The 23372-nt window shown below is 39.8% G+C and overlaps 1 protein-coding gene across 5 annotated transcripts in view; it reads right to left on the reverse strand.

Moving 5' to 3' along the window:
- The window catches only part of NR1H4 (nuclear receptor subfamily 1, group H, member 4), a 59281-nt gene that overhangs the window by 17536 nt on the left and 18373 nt on the right, over positions 1-23372 (reverse strand). For 3 of the 5 annotated variants that reach the window (XM_014530057.1, XM_014530059.1, XM_005882343.2), the window contains 6 exons: positions 22915-23280; positions 8427-8579; positions 6499-6632; positions 4519-4617; positions 4092-4191; positions 788-934 (listed from right to left, as the gene is read on the reverse strand). In XM_014530057.1, coding sequence (XP_014385543.1) covers positions 788-934; positions 4092-4191; positions 4519-4617; positions 6499-6632; positions 8427-8579; positions 22915-23280 — 999 coding nt within the window. The remainder of the gene's footprint in view (positions 1-787; positions 935-4091; positions 4192-4518; positions 4618-6498; positions 6633-8426; positions 8580-22914; positions 23281-23372) is intronic. The other 2 variants (XM_014530058.1, XM_005882342.2) reach the window with 1 other exon arrangement.

The raw sequence follows: 23372 nt of genomic DNA on the forward strand, positions 1-23372 counted from the left end.
GTTATTTTTTATTATTATTATTATTATTATTATTATTATTACATCACCATTTCCTTTCCCTTTGGCAACCATCATCTGTTCTCTGTATCTATGAGTCTGTTTCTGTTTTATTTTGTTGAGACATTTTGATGTTGCTGACCCTCCATGTTACAATATTGCTCCATAATAAGTTAAACCGAGTTCCTCAAACTATTATTTCATTTGCCTTTTGAGAGACAGTACGGCGCAGTGTTTAAGACACATGGCTCTCTCATCTATAGAATGGGAATAATAACATACTTATTTCATAGGCTATTTTCAAGGATTTGATGGACTCATATATGTAAAGTAATTAGAACAGTGACTGAAACCTAGTAAGTGATATATGTGTTGCTATTTTTATTTCTTCTTATTTTTCTTTGAATAAAGATGGTTAGTAGTTTGATACATAGGCATTCGGACCTGGAAGCTTTGAATAAATGAATCTTTTTCTGGACTGAATAACCACAGTTCCTTTACGCTATATTTTTTACAAGACTAATTTTCCAAATTTTTAAAAATCCCCCGTGGCCCTTCATCTCAAGTGAAGTGAAAAGAGTTCATATTTTGCTATTGCAACAAGGATTTTTTTAACCAAGACTAAAAAAAATCCCATCTGTTTAACACATACCTTTATAGGGTCATTCTCCATGTTACTCATAATGGGCATATGACATTGCATAAGACAAGCAAGAGCCCTGCCTTCATGGGATGTACAAATTCTTAGCTGCAGAAACAAACTCTTTTTATCATTAAGCAAGTCACATACCACTCTTTCGGATTCTCTCTTCCAATAGGTCAGCATGCCCAGCTGGAAGTTTCTTATTGAAAATCTCAGCTGAACGGAGGAACATAGCTTCAACTGCAGACCCTTTCAGCAAAGCAATCTGATCTTCATGGTCCAATGTCTGAAATCCTGCATGAAGGTGATAATGAAATCAATATCAAGGAGTCGTGAATGCTATAAAACAGTATTCATCTTCACCATCATCCCCACTGATAAAACATTCTCATAAAATTATTTTGTAGTTGTTTTAAGATTGGATAGTGAAGTCCATAAGTATCTATTGTTCTCTCCCAAATAGAAGCTGACTTTTATCTTCATTGACTAGAATTTGATAAACAAGTTGGGTAAAAGAGGATCCACATCAAACATATATATATGTTATGGCAGAGACAGGCCGATGCAGATGAAGCCACCCTCAAAAGTTAGAGGCAAGCAGATTCTCTTTGAGCCATTATTTTAGTTACATCTGGTGTCAGAGGTCAACTCCGCAGAATGGAAGTTTCCACAAGCCAGAAAAATATTTACGTGTATCCAGAGGTTTAAAGAAATATTTGGCCAACTCATGGATCTTTAGTCAACCTGGAGAATGTGTAGCATTTCCAATAAAAAACAAACAAACAAACAATCAAGGTCATGTTTCGTATCTTCTCTAAGCTCAGCCCTCCACCATGCAGGGCGGGGAAAATGACTGACTAAAGTAATGAATGGGAAACAAACAAAGCTCATGTGCACATGTGCACACACACACACACACACACACACACACACACACATACCTACCACGAATAGAGATAAAATCAGGATAATGCCTTCAGGGTCTAAGTGGACGAATAGAGATAAAATCAGGATAATGCCTTCAGGGTCTAAGTGGCCTAGGAAAGTATTAAATAGCAATGGGAGTTTGGAGAAGAGAGTAACACTAAGGATAAAGAAGTAGTGTCACTTTCAGAGACTCTAAGCGCTCCTTTGCCAGGTCTCTAGCACTCTGAACAGGCCTCAGTGAACTGTGGAATGGAATCCCTCAACTCGGTCCTTCACAAAACACTCTTTCATTATTAGTACTGCATACCTATTATTACTATTTGTAATCATGTCATTTCTATAATTATTGTTAAAACATTTTTTTCTTTCTCGAGGGTTGTCTTTTCTTTCCTTCTGTGTTTTTATTTTTTTCCTTCTACTTTGCTCATGAAACACACATTAATTATACTCTCTCCCTAACGATCCAGTCCAGGCACAGGATTGAAGAGGTGTGTAAGATATTGCCATTGCTTTCAGATAAGCTACCTTATTATAAGTTAAGATTTTTATTTGTCCTCAATATTTCTTGGTTAAAAATCAACTGACCATTTGAACTGAAAAATCTTTTCCTATAAACAACAAAAAACATCGTATTTCTCCCTTTCCAGTATCTCTTCCCACAGTTTCTAACTCTTGAATAATCATGTTTTTGATCAAGATTGCCTTCAGCTTAATTATCATAAAACAAATTAAGTTCTGTTTTTCCTTGTTAATAAAGAAATGAGAGAATATTAATGTTTCCATGATAACAAGAACTTCTTCCTACATTTTATGAGTTTTATGTAGGCTTATGTTTATCTCTGACACATTTAATAAAATAATAGCATAATGCTGGCAAAAGAAGGCAAATTAACATGTTTAATTAAAATCTTCTGTCAGAAGTTACCTTCTATAATTTAATATTACTGTGTTATGCAGCTATACAAGGTATTTATTATATTCTTCTAGACCAGCCGTGGGCAAACTACGGCCCGCAGGCCGGATCCGGCCCGTTTGAAATGAATAAAACTAAAAAAAAAAAAGACCATACCCTTTTATGTAATGATGTTTACTTTGAATTTATATTAGTTCACACAAACACTCCATCCATGCTTTTGTTCCGGCCCTCCGGTCCAGTTTAAGAACCCATTGTGGCCCTCAAGTCAAAAAGTTTGCCCACCCCTGTTCTAGACCGTGAGATTTTAATGTGCTAATATATTTTTTAAAACAATGAAACAACTTAAACATATTGACTTAGATTGCATTGAAATTGTATCTAAAAGAATTGGACTCTGGGAGATAAGAAGCTTGCATTCCAGTTTCCTGTACTGTCACCATCAGAATGACTGGATAAATCCCTCTCCCTCATCCCACACATGACGGACACTTGTTCATTAAGTGCTACCAATTTTTAAATCTCTCTTTATTTTGTTTCCTATTATCTCTCCCACTGCCCTATTTATTTATTTCAAGCCCTATTGCTTGGACTAATGCAGTAGCATAGTAACTGATCCTCCTTACCTCCAGTCCCTCCCTGTTCAAATCCATCTAATACAAACTAATAAAGCTATATCTCTATAACATAAATCTCATCATTTCCCTCTTTTTATAAAAGCCACCAAGAAGTCTTTATCACCCAGGGGATGAGAATTAAAACCCTTAGTTAAGCCCTAACTGGTGTGGTACCAGCTTACTTTATGTCTAACCAAGGAGCCACAGACATTATGCTACAGCCACAGTGAATTTTCTCTTCCTTCTCTAATAATTTGATTCTTACTCATGCCTCATTATATTTTCACAAGCAGATTTCTTGATTTCAAATGACCCTTCTCCTTAATGTTACCTGAAAGCTCCTTTTTGTTTTAGATTCAATGCAAATATGACTCTCTCAGAAGCCTTCTTGTCTTTTTCAAATATAATCAGCAATTACTTCCTTTTTGTTCAAACAGCACTTTGCATACATTTTTTTAATTATACCCTTTAATCACTCTCCTAGTAGGTAATAGCTAGGTACTTAGGATAGAGTAGGTATCAACAAACATTATTAAATGAATAAATGGATGAATCACAACTTAGCAAAGCCACAATTTCTTAATTTATCCATTTGGAAGAATTAACATCAGTGATTTTAAATATCCTATCTGGCACTAACATTTTTTAAATATATTTTATTGATATTTTTACAGAGAGGAAGGGAGAGGGATAGAGAGTTAGAAGCATCGATGAGAGAGAAACATTGATCAGCTGCCTCCTTCACACCTTCTGCTGGGGATGTGCCTGCAACCAAGGTAAATGCCCTTGACCGGAATCGAACCTGGGACCTTTCAGTCCGCAGGCCGACGCTCTATCCACTGAGCCAAACTGGTTAGGGCAAATGTTTTATGTCTGTAGCAGCCATATAAAATCAGATGTGAGATAATTCTCCTTTTGCAACAAACAGACTTGCCTCTCTTAATATCACAAGAATATCACACAATGTAGCAGAGAAGTAACTACATGTAGATACCTGGTAGCTTTTTTGTGAATTCTACAAGAATCTGTACATGACTGGTAGCCATTTCAGTTAAAATGAGAAAATTTTCTTCTGCACTGAATTCTTCTTTTAACTGAATTTTAAGAAAAAAGCAAATGATTAATAAGTAGATAAAAGGATAAAACAATATAAAATCATTAGGCTAAAGAACCTAGACAATAACATTTAAAAACCCAGTTCATACTTTTCAGATCCTGGAGAGCAATTATTATTACCAAGACGGATATGAGGCTTCTTTCTCATTAGTTATTTAATGCTGCTAAAAGCTTAAATGTATAACAAATTCTTGGCTCTAATCATTTCAAAGTAACATGTTTATATATTAATTCCACCTCAAACATAGCAAACGCCCCTGAAAACATTAAGTTTAAGCCCATGCATTTTCAGATAGTGTACGTACAATTTTATTTGTGATTTCCTGAGGCATCCTCTGTTTGCTATATGAATCCATAATATAATGTAGAAGATTCTGTTGATCCAGGGTGAGTTCAGTTTTCTCCTACACTGGCAAAAAAATAAAAGATGTTAGGGAGGGTGGCTATGAGGCATTCTCTCACACTCATCTGGAGTAAACTAAATATCAGAAATTGCTGGGGAAAGCCACAAATATAGCAGGAACTGTATGCTCTGATTGTGTCATCACTTTTTCGGAGCCCTTGGGCAAGCCATATCCTATTACACTAAATTTGTCTCAAGGTATTCATTTTCCTCTGTAAAATAGGGGAAAAGGAACTATTTCTTTCATGTATTTCTTAGGAATAAATAATAATCTGGATATGAAGCTTATTGAACCCATTCATAGAGAAGTTCAGTGGAAGTTCAAGGTTTGGCCATAACTAAGGAAAAGTTCCCCCATGTAACACAGAGACCCCATTTGAGGGTATTTATTTAGGGCAGGGGCTGACACACTGGGGCTCATGGACCGAATCCACCTGGTTTTGTAAATCCACTGGAAGATAATCATACTCATTTATTCATGTATCACCAATGCTACTCAATGTTGGGTAGTTGAGATGGAGACCGTGTGGCCAAAGCCTAAAATATTTGGCACTTTACAGAAAAAAACTGCTGACCCCTAAAGTAGAGAGTCCTCCATCTGGACAATCCCACCCCCAGACATCTCTTTCTCCCTTACTAGCGTCTTTGGAAGAGGGTGAATAATTGTGCCAGTTCTTTGTTTCCTTATACCAAAGATGAAGCACTATGGCAAAATAATACTTCCATATCAAATACTTTTCCTGTGATAAATATAAAATAATATATCTGAAAAACTAAATGTGGATGATTTTTTTTTGTCAGTAGTGTAGTAAATATTAAGAAGGGCATGATTTGAACAAAAAATGGATTCTTGGTTTTTCAGCTAATGGCAAATTAAAATTCCTTTAAGTGCCCTGTGCATTATCAGTATGTTTAGCTAATCAGACAAGATGCCATTCCTCTATTTGTCCCAAGTTGCTCAAAGGATTTTATTGAGTGATCTGTGACCTCAGGAGAAGAGCTTTTCTCTATTGGTGCAGAGATGTGCATTCACCCTGTTTTACCCATAGATAAAGACTGGCTCATGCCCTGGCCAGTTTACTCAGTGATTAGAGCATTGGCCCATAAATGAAAAGGGTCTTGGGTTTCATTCCCGACCAAGGGCACATACCTTGGTTGCAGGTTCAATCGTCGGCCCCAGTGGGGGTAAGAGTGGGAGGCAAGCAATCGATATGTCTCTCTCACCTTGATCTCTCTCTCTCTCTCTCTCTCTCTCTCTCTCTCTCTCCCCCCCCCCCCCCCCCCCCTCTCCTTTCCTTTCTCTCAATGGAAAAAATATCCTCAGGTGAGGATTTAAAAAAAAAAAGACTGACTCACAGCCTCTATCGAGTCCACACCCTTCCCAGTCTGAACCTCCCTTCTCACTGGCTGGGAAAAATGGTCATCAAAACTCAGTTTGAAAAAATCCCTTTTATCCACCAAACCATTTCTACTGGCAACATCTGGGTAGTAGGAATGAAATGGAGCCAGGGAAAATTTTCCCTTTTTTTATTTTATACACTCCTACTATCTGACTTTTACACAAAAGGATGTATTATTATCGTGATTAAAAAGAAACTCATTCACCCGTGGACACAGACAATGCGGGGGGGTGCGGGTCTTGGAGTGGGGGGAGCGGGAGTGGGCTAGAAGAGGTTAATGGGGGGGACCTATGAAATACTTTCAACAATAAAGATTTTTTTTAAAGAAAAAAAAAGGAAACAAAAGAAACCCACTCAATGCCCAGCTGAAGTGAAATTCTGCTCATGGCTGTGGTTCTAACATGAAAGCCTCCCAGCCAGACCACGACATGCCTAGCAGCTCAGCGGCGCTGGCTTTGGCAGACACCGTGGCGTGTTATTACCCTGCATGACTTAGTGGTCGAGGTCACTTGTCGCAGGTCACGCCCTTCGCTGTCTTCATGAACGGTCTGATCTGCATGCTGCTTCACGTTTTTTCTCAGTCGTTTGGATTTACACTGAATTTCAGTTAACAAGCCTGAAAAAAATAAACACAGAGACCTAACCAACCACAGAAAGTACTGATGGGTGTGTGGTCACGAGACTTGGCCTTGAATAGGAAATGTATCCTCTGTGAGTCTCAGCTTCTTTATTTGTAAAATAGGAATAATATCTACCTTGCATGGTTTTGTGTATATTAAATGTTATGTCATTTTTTAAACTTAGCTTTATATAAAGGATGTAATGCAAAGCATTGTACAAATGCAAGGTATTTGATCAATACAATGAAGAATGACACTCCCTATTCCTGTCCTAGGGAACTTTGAAAGTTATTGTTTCAAGACATAATATTAATATTATAACTGCACCATAAGGCATGTATTCAATTTCACATTGAGCACATAAGTAATCATGTTGAATCAAACAAATGTCAAGATCCTTTAGGAAAAAAAATTCCAATCCTGTTCATTTTCAGAATTGTATAAATGATTGAGAACATAGTTAAAGATGAAAATAACTCAAGGGGACCTAGACATTTTCTTTTGAATAATCACATACTGTCATCATTAATTTACACTAAACAGAGCTATATTATCTTCCACATTCCTATTTAACTTCCTCATTCTCTCAATGTGAAGGAAATGAAATCCCAGGATTTTCTTTGTCCAGGGAATTCGGTTTATAGGATCACATGAAAGCTTTGCACCTGTTACTGGTCAAGTCCATGTGCATAAATAATATTATAGCCTCTTCTATTATAGGTGGCGTCATGAAAAACGTCCCCAGAGCCCCAGTTGGGACAAGTTCATGTTTAAGTGATGAGCCACATGAACTGCCTGGTATCGAAGCAAATGTTTCCATGGCAGGATTGGGTTCCGGCAGCAGCCCCTCCTGCAGTCTCCTGTTTCATACATGCTGAGAGGAGATTGTGATCGGCCACCATAAAACTTTCATCCTCCCGGCGTGGGATTATTTACACTGACCTATTTTCTGCCTCCTGCGTGCATTATCTGCCTGGGTCCATCCCAGTCGCCTGTATGGTTTGGGAATAATAGCACTGGAATCGCCTTCCAAAGGCTTTTCTTTCGTGTGGCATTCCCTCCCTGACTGTGATCATCCCCTTGGTGACATCTGTTTGTCTCCTTGTGTTCGGAGGGGAACAGGACCTATCTCAGAATCTGAGCGGTCTGGAGAATTTGCAGAATGAAAAATGAATATGTTATATCCTAGCATGCATTCCAAATGTTGATGAAGATTACGGTTTCTCACAAAGCCAGCAGTTAATACACTGTCTTTTTTCCTTATCAGATTGAAGGACCAAATGATATTAAAACTTGGGGGAGTTAATTTCCTGTGTAAATCTATACAAATTGGTTCAGAGCTGCAACCAAAAAAAAGAAAAGGATTCTTAATAAAACGACTTGATAAAAAACTCTATTTAGACAAGTCCGTGGCAGTTATACCTTATTCTTAATTTTCCCCACAACTGTGAATTTTTATGTTAATTAAACAAAAAATTAAAAAAGATATTAAATTGAATGTGGAGGAAACTTTTAGACTGTCATTCTTTGTAACTTATTAAAATAATGCCACTTCGCTCCATGTCTCAATGAACAACAAAACACAGCTGTTTGTTTTTTTTTTCAGGTGAATAGAATGCTCTTTCGCTGACAGTTTGGACAATTCAGTGGTTCATGATCCTTTTCAAGAACTTAGATGGCTTAGTAAGTCCCTTCTTCAACGTGTGAAGTACCATTCTAATTAGATGAGTTACCTGGCATCTGCCTTCTTAAGAGATAGTTAGTGGAATTTAATTGCTTGATGCGAATACCTCTATACATACATTCAGCCAACATTCCCATCTCTTTGCATTTCCTTAGTCGGCACTCCTGGCACTTTCTTCGCATGTACATGTCCATCACACAGTTGCCTCCGTTTTTACACTTGTACACGGCATTTTTGGTGATGCTTCTCCTGAAGAAACCTGTGGCAGAAACACAGAAAGGAGTGAAAAGACTCCTAATACCATCTACTCAGAAAAACACATTAGGACGGAGATGCCCAAGAATTTTCTCCTGGACCCTGGAGAGCAACAGCTGCCAGGTAATCCTTGCGTGCACTGTTGGCAAAGTGCTTTCAACTGCACTGCATCACCCAGAAAGCTGCTGTTTTTAATGCATCTCTCAAAAATAAAGACATGTTTCACTGACAGCCTTTCCAAGGAAAAAACCTTAGTTCATTTTTTAAGATAAATTATGTTCATTATATCTTCATTAGGGATCAATTATGGACCAGGCGTACTTACTCTAGGTCAGTGATGGCGAACCTATGACACGCGTGTCAGGTGACACGCGAACTCATTTTTTTGGTTGATTTTTCTTTGTTAAATGGCATTTAAATATATAAAATAAATATCAAAAATATAAGTCTTTGTTTTACTATGGTTGTAAATATCAAAAAATTTCTATATGTGACACGGCACCAGAGTTAAGTTAGGGTTTTTCAAAATGCTGTCATGCCGAGCTCAAAAGGTTCGCCATCACTGCTCTAGGTGCTAGTGGTACAAAGGTAGGCAAGTCATCCCTGCCCTCTTAGCGTCTACAGACTGGCTGAGGGCAAAGCCATGCAAAGAATCAAACAAGTAAAACTGAGCCTTCCTGGGCTGTGCTGGGGCAGAGGAGGCAGGGGGAATGGCCGGTTCTGGAGGAAGAGGTCAGACTCAGAAGTGAGTGTTGAGCTAAGTCTTGAGGTTGAGTCTTTATTGTTGAGAAAGAGAAACCATTACAGGGTTTTGGGTTTGGCAGGGGAGGGTATGACCTAACGTGCATGTTGGGAAGAAAGGTGGAGCAGGGAGACTAGAGCCAGGAGACTGTGACCAGCCAAGAGGTGATCAGGCCTGGACTTGATGTGGGGGGCGGTGATAGAGGAACAATCAGAGCTTGGTAACTACCTCAATATGAAACCAGAGGCTGAAGGAAAAGTGAGAGATGTCAAGGCTAAAGGCGTACTAGTCTTGCTTGTGAATTTGTCAGTTGGCAAAACTTGCAGTGAAAAGATGTTACTATTTTCCTAAATGTCAAATTCAACCATGGAGAGTATAAAAAAAGTCTGTGCTTCAGATCAAAGTTGATACTGGAAGTGCAAATATCAAAGTATGCATTTAAAAAGAGACTATAGGCAAAAAATATTATTTTCCTGATTCCAGATCATTAAACTCAATGACCACCTTAGCCCACCTGAGTCAATCTTTCTATTAATCTTCAGCTCCTGTCAAGAACAATCCCATTTAATATGGTCAGATACTGATAGCTCAATAGTTAACAGAAATAAAACTCTTACTCCAAGATGAGTCAAAGGAACGGCGGCTAGAAAAAATCTGCAGGTTTTTCACTCTGATATTAACTCAGAAAATCATTATCATCTCAATAGCTGAATTGATTAGCTTTCACTCTGAGGTAGCAATATTCTATTATCACTATATCACTTAAATAAAAGTACATATACTATATTTATACTTATGCAAATCTATCCATACCCATACCTCTGATTCTATCTTGTGCATATTCAGCAATGCCCATATCAGAGAAGTCATTTGAAAATGAATGGAAAGGAAATTCACTGAGGAACAGAGGCCCCGTGGTAACAAAAGATGAATAGACAGGGCTGGCATTGCACGATGGGGCTGGCAGGAAGACAGCTTTAGGATGGTAACATGGATCCCTCAAATCTGCTGAATATTGCACATTCTGCTTTTCTGCTTCTTTATACGCATGGAACCCACATATCACACCCTACTCTCAACTCATACACATATGTGTGCATGTGCACACACGTAGGCACACAAACACACACACACACAAGCCAGACTTCAGTAACTGACCGTGGGCTACCCATTGCTTGGAAACTATGGTTGTTTAAAACTTTAAGGGTCTCCATGTTTTGGAAACAGCAACAAACACAAAGCCGAGCAACTAGTGAGCTTTATGGCTTACCCGTGGTCGGCAAACCGTGGCTCTCGAGCCACATGCGGCTCTTTGGCCCCTTGAGTGTTGGTCTTCCACAAAATACCACGTGCAGGCGCGCACGTACAGTGCGATTGAAACTTAACTTCGTGGCCCATGCGCAGAAGTCAGTATTTTGTGGAAGAGCCACACTCAAGGGGCCAAAGAGCCGCATGTAGCTTGCGAGCCGCAGTTTGCCGACCACTGGAGAGTTAGCCTTTGGATCTGTCTCAGCACAACGGAGGGTAAAAAGTCCCCTCACCCCCCCACCCCTGCTCCATCCACTTACATAGGATTAATTTTGTATCAGACACTGTTCTAAACATTTTGCAAATGCTGATGCATATAATATTCATAACAATCCTATAATATAGAGTCTATTATTATTTCCCTCTTACAGATAAGGAGTCTGAGTTATACGGAGATGAAGTAATTCGATCAAGACCCTACAGATAGTAAATGGTAGAGCTCAGATGTGACTCCCAACAGGGTAGGTTTCAAACTGTGCTCTTAACCACTACAGTCTGCTGCCTTCCTAGTAAGGAGTTTACATTCTTAAAAATTGTCTTTAGACATGAATCTCCCCCAATTCCACACAGCACGTTAAGTGCTCCACAGTTTCTTCCCTTTCTCCAAAACTTCTTCAGAAACATCCTACTCTTCCTCCTGCGCCCCAGCTGTCTTTCCCACCTCTGTCTCGCTGTTAGGAAGCTTGAAAAAGGTACAAACTAGAGAGAGGGTTTCCATCACACACTTCTTAATCTTTAGGACCTCACTTCTCTCCTTGAGCTTCTTTCTGAAATTTTAAAAACTTGATAATAGACTCCTGACCATCTGGCAAGAGCTATTTTCAGAAACGAAAGAGAAAATCCTCAAACTTTTGACATACAGTTGATGAAAATTGTTAATTATTTCATTCCTATTGATACCTCAGGGATCCACCAGTCCATTCCCAGCAAATCACCGGGGAAAGGCTCCAACAAAGGGGAGATGGACTCATGTTCAGTGAAGTAGGGGTGGCATATGGAAGGTGCCTGTCAGTCTAACCTGGGAACAAAGATAATTGGCTGGAGAGGGTGGGGCCACTGCAATTCCACGAAAATTTGGGAATTCATAATCCCGCAGACAAATCCTCTCTTGTGGCTCTCCTGTTCCTCTGGCTTGGCTCCTGCTTCCTTGCATTCGCCCGCATTCCCTCCAGAGCCATGTGGGCCTCAAGGACAGATGGACTGCAACTGGGAACAAAACTAAGCTAGCCTGATGATGCTGGATTGTACTGTGCAGACATGGGGCAGAAACTCGGGGCAATGGCTTTAATCCTAGCTCTGCTGAAAGCAAAATGGGACGTTTTCCTTGGCGGGGCGGAGGGAAGTGGCACCTTGGAAACACTGGGGTCTAATTCCATGCAAATAAATATCGTTCGTTCTCCCGTGCGAATCTCAGAAAATTCCTTTTCTCGTGACGTTGCAATAACCCCACTTCCACTGGCAACATGTGGGAACACAGAGAGTTCCCCCTGCTAGTCATTAACTTTAAGGTTTTTTTCTTTCCTTAATGCCTTAGACACACACACACACACACACACACACACACACACACACACACACATACAAAATGTCTACCTGACTTCTCCAACACTTAGTTTTGCCAACTACAATTTCTATTGATTTTTTAATTAAATGGCTTAAAAAGGACTGACTTTAAATTATTTTTGTAAGTTGCCTGATATCATGCATAACTAGATAAATCTATAAGCAACTTAGTACTCAAAGGACATTTATCAAGCTCCTATAATCCCTTCTGCCAAAATAAACCATGAAAACTTACATATGCCACGAAATGAGAGAAAAGTTCATTAAAACAGCATAGTTTAGAAAAGAGTGCGAATGAAGCTCTATCAATGTGTCAAAAAATGTTGGTGAATCTCTGCAAGATAGAAAACAGTAAATTTCTGAAGAACCGTGGCCCACTGACAGGTGCATAAAAATGCAGGTGTAGGAGCAATGGGGGAGGTGCAAGTTCAGATGCAAGGAGATTCAGACAGCCCTAAGGCATTCTTAGGGAGAATTGTGCTAAGCCAGGAGTTGGCTAATTATGCAGGGCAAATTTGCCAAGCCCCTCCCCACCCCCCCCTCCCCTTAGCACACACACACCTATTGTTGTACAGCCCACAACCCAGGAATGGCTATTACATTTTTTAATGGTTGAATAAAATTTTTAAGACTATTTTGTAATATTTAAAACTTATATGACATTCACATTTCAGTATCCACAGATAAAGTATATTAGATCACAGCCAAGCCCATTCATTTTCATGATGTCTGCTTTTGCACTATAACGGTAGAGTCAAATAGTTGAGAGAGAGACCTAATATTCACAAAGCTTAGAATACAGGCCCCTTACAGAAAAAGTCAGCCAACTCCTGTGCTACACCATGGGTAGCAGTAGTATTTGCATGCAGTCTCAAGCAATGACTAGAAGCCAGAGAGGGTAGGCAATGCCAGGAGGAATGAGAAGTCCCCCTTGCCCAGAAGACAAGGACCAGAACATGCTATCCAACAGCACATCTTGTCCTCCATCCTGATCGCTAAAAGCAGGCTGCTAAACCCAAACAGCATCTTCAGAGAGGTGAGCAGGGAATCTCAGAGGCTCTTCCATGAATGAGATCACTCTTCTTTCTCGAGTCATTTAGGAAGTGCTTTGTGGGAGTTTGCCCGGCTGGCAGCTCTGAGTCTGTTTCTCCTTTTGCCCTCACCTATTAATAGAAAGGGCAGGCTCAAAGCCTGAGCCATTGAAAAGTATCCTGTTGATAAGTTGACCGACATGACCTACAGGATAATGGTTTTTTAAATATTTCATATAAGAATTTTTAAAAAGCTCAATTTATTCATCAGCTCAACCACAGAACTGGGAAAGAAATTCAATCTACCTCATTTTAGCACTGTAAATGAGCATAATAAATTTTCACAATTTTTTAAAAGGTTGGCTTGATTATTTGGTCTAACAATTTTCGATGACCAAGAAATAAATCATCTTCCATTCAAGCTCAGAATAAAAGGCATTGTCATTAGCTGTAAATAATAATAATGATGATGATGATAATAATAATAATAATAATAATAATAATAATAAAGACAGAACTCTCACATCCTTTATTTCGGCTCAAGTGTCACCACTTTATCTATAGTAGTATCCTTTATGAGGTCCACTCATCTCTTTCCCATTGTCTTTTTTGCATTCTTCACATCGTTTGTCTCTATTAAAATAATCTTACCATTTTTTGAAGAGTTCATTCTTTTCTGTGGTTCAAAAATCAACAGATACAAAAGGATATAAAGTAAAACATTTCCTTCCCCATACCTGTCCTCATGCTACCTAGTTGTCCTTCCCAGAGAAAATCCACTGATACCCTCACCTCTACTTGGGAGGATGAGGGGAGAGGTAATGATGCTCTGCATGAGCTTGGCTTTGCATGATTTTTAAGAGCCATTTACATTGGCTAGGCAAACTCTCAGGAGTTGAGGGCTTAATTAGTTTCTAGAAGAGACATAGTTTTGAAGACAGTATATACTCCAAATTAGGGAGGCTGGATAAACAGAAAAATAACAATGATAAAATAATATTTAATCAATAAGATTAACAATAGCCAATGCTCACTGAGCACTCAATTGTGCCAGATATAGAGATAGATGTTTTAAAAAATATCTATTTTTTACAAGAACCCAAAAATAATAGTAATAATAGCAGACATTTATTGAGGGTTTACTATTGGCAAGTACCATGTCAATTGCTTTACACACATTAACTTATACTAAAAAAAGAGAAAGGTCTAAAATCAGTAATCTAACCTTGTAACTTAGGAAACCAAAGATACTCCTGACAACCCCTAGATACCTACCTCAAAGGGTTGTCCTGAAGATTAAATGAGTTAGTGCATCTAAAGGCGCCAGATAAAGCCTCCTCCTCCCCCTCCTCCTCCTCCTCCCCATCACCACCACTGCCGCCACTGCCATCATCATCATCTCGCTCTCATTCTTGTCATCTTTATTATCATCCTCATTTTGCAGGTGAGGAATCTGAAGCCCAGAGAAGTTAAGTAACTTGGAACAGCTGGGAGAGAAATGAGCTGGGTTGGAATCAGGGCTGACTGCTTTCAGAATCCCACTTTTTTGGTGATTTTTATAACACATGACAAAAGGCTTCCAATACAGTCAAACAGTTTAAACACCACCCCTTGGATCACACTCTTAGACCTTTTGATCTATAGAGACCATTAGGACCATTGTTAAATTTTATAGAATCATATAAAATGTGAGGCAAGACACTTCAGCCCTGACCCATAAACAAAAGAACTACTGAAAACACTCTGCATCTATTCTACCCACTACAATGGTTTCAACAATTCTGGGATCTTTTCTAAACCTTTAGAACTAAGTCTAATGCTGGTTCGCCATCTTCTATTAAAAATGTTCAAAAGGACAACAGGTCACCCATTTACTCACACAATGCCTTTTACGAATTCTCCCTTCTCTCCCTGAGAAGAATGTGACTGACAGTGACCTATCTGAAAATGCGACCATTTGAAACTGCCAGTCAGCTGCAGATCGGTTTTGTTAGTTGAGGTTTGAAGTTTGAAGCAAAATTCATTCAAACATTAGCATATATGACTGATAACTGAGGGGGAAAGAAAGCTCTAGATTTAATCTATTGCTGAGCAAATGGCAGTCATTGTCACTGTGCAATATGCTTGTGTTCTGCAGTTACTTTAAAAAAAAATCAAAATTTCTCTCATTGATGCCATAAATGTCTACAAGAAATAAAATACTTGGAAAAATTAAAATATTTCTAATAGAAACAGATATAGAGACCAGTGAAGTCAGGAAGTTTAAACATGATCTTTGTTTTCTTTTGAAGTTTTAAAATTTTTTCTCGTGTGTGCGTGTGTGCGTGTGTGTGTGTGTGTGTGTGTGTGTATGACAGGTCTGACACACCTACAGTGAAGCCCTAAGGCAGAGAGTGACCAGGATCTCACATATAAAAACTTAACCCTCAAAATGACCCTGTGAAATAGATATGATCTCCGTTTTGCAGATTGGAGACTCAGAGAAGGTAAATATTTTGCAAATTAAGGATTGGCTAGCTCCGTGGTCAGCAAACTACAGCTCTCGAGCCACATGCGGCTCTTTGGCCCCTTGAGTGTGGCTCTTCCTAAGCCTTAGGAGTACCCTAATTAAGTTAATAACAATGTACCTACCTATATAGTTTAAGTTTAAAAAATTTGGCTCTCAAAAGAAATTTCAATCATTGTACTGTTGATATTTGGCTCTGTTGACTAATGAGTTTGCCGACCACTGACATAGAGGATAAGAGACAAAGTCTGCAGGAGGCAGAGAAGATGTGTGAGCTGGATGGGTCGTTGGGAACTATAAGGCTTTGTATAAGGCCAGTCTTGCTGAAATGTCCTAAAACACCATCATGTCCCCATATGTATATTTCTAGCTACCTTGCACCACCACACACACATCCCTGTTTCCTCATGTTGATGCCACTCGCTGGAAATAGGGGTAGTTTCTCAGCTTATCTTCTGCAGTTGGAAGGGAGTAGAGAGCAGGGGGAGTTCCTGGGGACCAAGAGTTGTGAAACCCGAGAAAGATATTTTGAGGAGTAAGGAACTCAGGCCAAGCCCCTGAAGGAAGCAGGACTGTCACCAGGAAATGCACTTGAAGAGACATAACCTTGGGGGCTTCACTGTGAGGCCTCCTCTGCCCTTCCAACCTCTCCTGTATTAATTCCTTTCTCCTAAAAACTTGGCTTCCTGTTTTATTTCACTGAACACTGATTGACATATGAAGTACCTTACTTACTAGGTCCAGAAGTACAGAGCCTAGATTCAATGCGTGCCTTCCAAACCCCACAGTCCACGCTCCCTTGCTCCCTTTGGTGAGAAGTCCTGGAGTGAAATTCATTTTGCATCTCATAGTGCAGATATTCAAGGGGTGGGGGATAGGAAGGCAAGGTTGGCTCAGCCGTTAAGCTGCCTGGCAGGGGGCACTGATTCTTTCACTCCTGTGTTGCCCTGTTCTGAGCACCTCCTCCCCGTTCACTAAGCGAGGACAATTTTCATTTGTTTTCTCAAGAGAACATATGCAAAGCACAAAGGAGCCTTAACCTTTGGCTTTCAGTCGCCAACAACTAAGCTTCAAGATCCCAGACACTAAACTTGCCCGAGTTGGGAGAGGCAGACAATCAAAGAGGAAAAGAGCTGAACCATGTTTGAGTATCTGAGAAGGCCCTGAGCTCTGTGCCTCTCACTCTCCTGCCCAGACTGAGTCCTGGGATGGGTGCGAGGAAAGATTATATAAACTCCACGTCATTCGGGAATCCTAGGGAGAGGAAATCCGTGTCCTTTCCTGGGGAGCATCGGGAGGCCCTCGGGGAGTCCCTGCACCCAGCATGGCATAGAGGCAGGTGGGTTCTGTGGGTTCTGTGGGCAGCCAGGCATTCCTGCACACCCCTGGGGCAGCATCAGGAACCCACTCCAGGGAAGCAGACGGGCCAGACAGGAAGGAGGGGTGGAGCCTTAGAGAGCTTTCCCACTGGTGACTGAAGACCAGTTAGAACAGCCCCAACAGAAGCCAGACTGTGTTAACAGCACAGAGCGAGACTCTCCCCGCCCAGCGCCTAGTCCCTCCACACAGCTACATAATCCTAGATCTTAGACAAAACCCCAGAAAAGTGATTTTGGGGGGGTGGGTGGTTAGAATGATCCTGAATTGAATGAAATGAAGTTTTCACCAGGGCTTGAAATTGAATTAAGTCTAATTATACAAAAGGAGGTTACATTTCTTACGCACAGGTCCTGAGTGCTGTACTCTCTCTTACTACACAGTCGTCTGTTCATTCTGACACTGGCCCTCGAGATCATTGGTCTAAAAGGGGTCAGCAAACTACTGCTAGGTCCATGGACCAAATCTCTGTTTTTGTATGTGTGTTTTTAAAAAATGTCTGCCTATTTTTTGTCAGCTAAGTAAAACCACAGCCATGCCCCCTTTTTTTGGGCATGGCTGTGTTTGCAGAGTTGCATAATTGCAAAAGAGACCACTATGGTGCAAAGCCTACAACATTTACTACCTGTCTCTACAAAAAAAAAAGGCCAACCCCTGAAGTAGACCATGGGCTCTGGCTGGCTCCACATCATGTCCTTATTTGCACTCTGGTCCTTTGGCTGCCACCAGGGGGGCAAAGTCTCAAATCAAAATCAATTAAAAAGCTCTGCCTCCTTTCTCTGCTCTTAAAACTGTATCTATTTCAGATCCAACTTTTTCTTCCTGAACTCCCCCACGCATTGATCTCTTTCGACCACTTTTCAGTCCCCTTCCTTCTCTCCTGTGACCCTGCACTTCTCTTGTAGCCTCTCATTCCATTCCATTCCATTCCATTCCATTCCATTCCACTCGTTTCCTATTCTATCTATAGAAGGTAGACTTCTATTCTATATCCTTTATGGGCATCTCCTCCCTTACCTGCCTTTAGAGTCCGTGTTTCTTAGGTTTGTCCTCAGCACACTGGTCTCACACTATTCACCCTGCCACACCCCTGAGTTCTCAGGAGGACCAGGTTTCACTACAGACCTCACCTGTAAGAGGTGAGCCAACCCAGGTTACTGACTTTAGAGACTCTTGTCCTTGGCGTGGGTAATACCAATACCTTAACACCTAAGTGAGCTCTTGATGTTCTTCCTTTGGTCACTGAATTAGTCAATATTAGCCTTGACTAAACAGCGTAAAGAGTAGAATGATCACTTAGTGGGCAAGCAATAAAATGCATCATAACCCGGTGGTCAATAATAGAGGCTCTAGAATTAGATCTATAAGCTGTCCATTTGAAGCTCCGCCCCTTATTGAGAAGCCTTGAGTAAGATGATTAACCTCTTGTGCCTCACTTTCTTCATCTATAAAATGGAGATAAGGTATTAGCGCTTTTACTCCTGAAGTATAGTAAATACATCACATAGCTATTAGCACTGGCCTCCAAATCTCAGCTTCTTTTTGAAACGATACGCTTATTCTTCACCTTTAAAATAGGCACAGTGACACCTACTTCCCACAGTTGCTGCAAGGGCCTGAGAAAGTGTCTGTAGCACTGGCATGTCATTGGCCCTGAAATTTGTAGGTTCATATTTATAATGGGATTTTCAGAATGCATGTCCTTTTCTATTCTTTTCCAAGCAGGAACCATGACTGGGTTAGACTTTGTGTGTTTCCAGTCAACATTTTTATCCATTGAATTTTCCTCTGGATGGCTGGAGAGCAGCATCCCCGCCTTTGAGAATTTCACAATGGCAACGCACAACCAAGCTGCTTGGCCAGATGAGTCAACTCAGGTGCCTTTTAGGTATGATTTACGTCAGTAGTTCTCAAACTTTAGCAAGGAGGGCTTGTTAAGTCACAGAATTCCCAGAAATTCTGAGTCAGTCGGTCTGGGGCAGGGTCCTCAAATTTGCATTTCCCACAACTTCCCAAGTGATACTGAACTGATACTTTGAGTAGCACTGGTCCACACAGACAAGGTGGACAGGCTTTTGGAAATAAGTCAATATCAAACGGAATAAGTCTTGCCAAACAACTGACAATGGGTTGGGCATCAACCCTTATCAAGATAAGCAGAAAATAGTCACACACACCGGTATACTCAATGTTAATAGAGTCTAAGACCATAACAACAATAACAATAGGCATTTATTGATTTGGGGCTATGTGCCAAACTTTTTAAAAAGTCCTTTGCACATAATAAATTTATTTTTATCGTTTTATTTTCTGAATGTCTTTAAAAATTAATTAACAGCATTCTCTGGATCATCTCTATGACCATCTTATACTGCCATACAAACTAAATGCCTCATTTTTGTTTGTGTCCATGATCTTATTAACAGCAAGAGGCATGATTTATTTGTCAAGAGCTAGGAGAAAGTGGAAAAGGTAAACTTAATATGCACGGGATGTCTTCAGCTTAGGGGTAGCCAGATGGAGCCCTAGATGAACCATTTATTTTATTTAAATACATACACACACACACACACACACACACATATATATATATATTATTGATTTCAGAGAGAGATAGAAACATCAATGATGAGAGAGAATCACTGATCGGCTGCCTCCTGCACACCCCACACTGGGGATCCAGCCTGCAACCCAGGCACATGCCCTGACTGGGAATCAAACCCGGGACCACCTGGTTCATAGGTCGATGCTCAACCACTGAGCCACGCTGGCTGGGCAGAACCTGTGCTTTAGTGACATTCTGAGCAACAAAACCACGTAGTATAAACCATCTATTATTTTATTAATTTTATAGTTTTGTTTGTATTTAATTTTCTAAACTTGTTTTTGTTCTTTTGTTGTATAAAATCTTTTTGTATTAAAAAATAGCATGAGGAATTTAATAAAAAGCAATTTGAATCAACATAAGAAACATGGCTCACTTCAAGAAAGCAGTCAGGTAGCTGGGTTGGTTGGAGCATTGTCCTATACACCAAAAAGGTTGGGAGTTCAATTCCCAGTCAGGGCACATACTTTGGTTGCAGGTTGGAGGTTTGATACCCGGTCGGAGTGTGTACAGGAGGCAACCAATTGATCTCTCTCTCTCTCTCTCTCTCTCTCTCTCTCTCTCTCTCTCAAAATCAGTAAAAGCATATCCTTAGGTGAGGATTTTTTTAAAAGAATGTTTCTCTCCTTTATAAAAAAGAAAATAAGCCCTAACCGGTTTGGCTCAGTGGATAGAGCGTCGGCCTGCAGACTGAAGGGTCCCAGGTTCGATTCCTGTCAAGGGCATGTACCTTGGTTGCGGGCACATCCCTAGTAGGGAGTGTGCAGGAGGCAGCTGATTGATGTTTCTCTCTCATCGATGTTTCTAACTCTCTATCCCTCTCCTCTCCTCTCTGTAAAACATCAATAAAATATATTTTTTTAAAAAAAGAAAAGTATTTCTTGAATTATGCCCAAATATGCCATCCTATATGCTTCATCCTTTGGTCTCCATTTTCCCTCTATAGTAACAGACTCAGCCACTTTTTGACTAGAGCTACTACAAAGCTCTTTTTCTTTTTTGTAGGTCGGTTCATTTCTCAAACTTATGTGTACACTTTTTAAAATTATTTTTTAAATATATTTTTATTGATTTCAGAGAGAGGAAGGGAAAGGGAGTGATGGAAACATCGATGAGAGAGAATCATTGATCAGCTGCCCGCTGCAGGCACCCTACTGAGGATCAAGCCCTCAACCTGGGCAGGTGCCCTGATCAGGAATCAAACAGTGACCTTCTGGTTTACTAGTATAGGTGGATGCTAAACTACTGAGCTATGCTGGTGGGGCTAGAATTTTTTTTTAATCCAACTTTCATGCTGGTCATTTTGAAACTATTTTATTTTTCCTAGCCAACTAGTTTCTCCTCCCTACTTTACTTCAACTCTCTCTCTTTTTAATTTCAGTGGTTTTTTTTGTTTCTTTTTTCCAGATTTACTGAGATATAACTGGCATATAACATTATGTAGGTTTAAGCTGTACGTGTTGACTGATGCTTTTTTTGTTTCTTTTTTCCAGATTTATTGATATAATTAGCATATAACATTATGTAGGTTTAAGCTGTACGTGTTGACTGATGCACTTATTGCAGAATGATGCCCACCATAGCCTTAGCTAACACCTCCATCCAGGCACACCAATGCCATTTTTTCTGTGGTGAGAACATTTATGATCTACTCTCTTGGCAATTTTCAACTCTCTTTCTTTTAACTGTCACAAAATCAGATTTCCATCTCCAAAACTCTGCCTACTCAAGGAAAAAAATTGTCACCAAATATAGGGATGGAAGGGTAATATTTACTCTTATCATTTGGAGGTATGAAAGAATTAGGTAGTATAAAAGAATCTGAAAATATTTTTACAAAGTAGAGTTATATATGCTAAGTACCAATGGTGCTCATGGATTTTCATAGGTCATTCAAATAACATCCATTCCACACTTACTGTGTGGCAGGCACTGTGTTGGGTGCTATGGGGAGTTATAGAGCTGAAGACATAATCTATGCCTTCAAAGAATTTACAAGTTCTCTTTTCACCTATACAAACTTGACTCTCCACAAAAAGAATAAGGATATATTGAAGGCCATAAATGAGATGTTTTAAATTTTCTGTATAGATCTGTTTTAATTTTTAAATGTGGGGCATAAACACTACTTATGTTTTAAAAACGTAATGACAGCACAGTGCCTAATGTAGTTTTTTTACACAATCTGATCATTTGAACTTTCAAAGGTTTGAAATGTCCTTGAGCCACTTTTATGTGACTGTTTGTTTGTATGGCAATCATTGGCATCTGCATTTGGCACACCATTCAATAGATTCCGCTCAAGGGCAGTTATTATTCGGCTCCCAATGTCGTAGAAGCTAGCAGAGTGCATGGTAGGCATTCCATAAATATTTGTTGAATGAAGAAATACAAAGATAAATGGGTTAACCTACTTGTGGGTTAACCTCTCTGTCCTTTCCTCTGAAATTTTACAAACTTACTACCTGTGTCCTTGTTGGGAGAGTAAACTCATAGGACTACACATTGCGTCATTTTTATATTTCATGTGTTATATTTTATTCCTTCTAAATCAGCGGTTCTCAACCTGTGGGTCACGACCCTTTTGGGGGTCGAACGACCCTTTCACAGGGGTCGCCTAAGACCATCGGAAAACACATATATAATTACATATTGTTTTTGTGATTAATCACTATGCTTTAATTATGTTCAATTTGTAACAATGAAAATACATCCTGCATATCAGATATTTACATTACGATTCATAACAGTAGCAAAATTACAGTTATGAAGTAGCAACAAAAATAATTTTATGGTTGGGGGTCACCACAACATGAGGAACTGTATTAAAGGGTCGCGGCATTAAGAATGCTAAATAAAATACAGTTGAAATAAGCTATTATTACTTCCTTCTTTCTTAATTCTTAAAGAAGTAAGTTCAAATTTCTCTTGAAAAGAAAACAGCAAAAAACAAACAAAATCAACAGTCATACATTTCTTAACTATGTGTAAGGTTGTGAATAGGTAAAAGGTGACATATCTAAGCTACATATTTTAATAGGCTTTTCCTAGAGGTCTATAACATGCCAGCCCAGGTGAAGAGATAAGAAGAGGTAAGAGAAAATGGAAAGTTATCTTGGAAAAGGGAACAATCCGGTTTGAGGAAATTATACAACCAATATAGTAAAACCTTAACGAGGAGAACACGGCCAATCAAAAGATGCTTACCTTTGCACCCCTCACAGGTTAGTGCGTTATAATGGTATCCGGATGCTCTGTCTCCACAAACAACACATAGCTCGTCTCCTTTTATTCTCCCGGCTGACGTGCCCATTCGAGCCTTCTTTGTCACAGGAATCTCTGCTACCTCAGTCTCTCCCTGGTAGAGGGTCTCAGTGGGCAGTGGCTTGAGTTCATATAGTCCAGGAGAGTACCACTCTTCAGGCTGCTGGGGGTAGAAACCCAGGCTGGAATAATAGGATGAGGAGGAAATCTGTGGTTGAACTTGAGGAAACTGAATGTTGTTGTATTGTGAGTATGATTCCACTTCTAGGTTCTGCCCCAGAGGACCTGTTGTTGGCTCTGTTAGTACACCTGAGCAAAAGCGACAATAAAACTGGAATTAACATTATCACTCTATAAATTAGAGAGGCAGTTAAGCATACAGTATGTTTAGGAGTGTGGGC

The sequence above is a fragment of the Myotis brandtii genome, unplaced genomic scaffold, assembly GCF_000412655.1.
Source record: "Myotis brandtii unplaced genomic scaffold, ASM41265v1 scaffold708, whole genome shotgun sequence".
Classification (NCBI taxonomy): domain Eukaryota; kingdom Metazoa; phylum Chordata; class Mammalia; order Chiroptera; family Vespertilionidae; genus Myotis; species Myotis brandtii.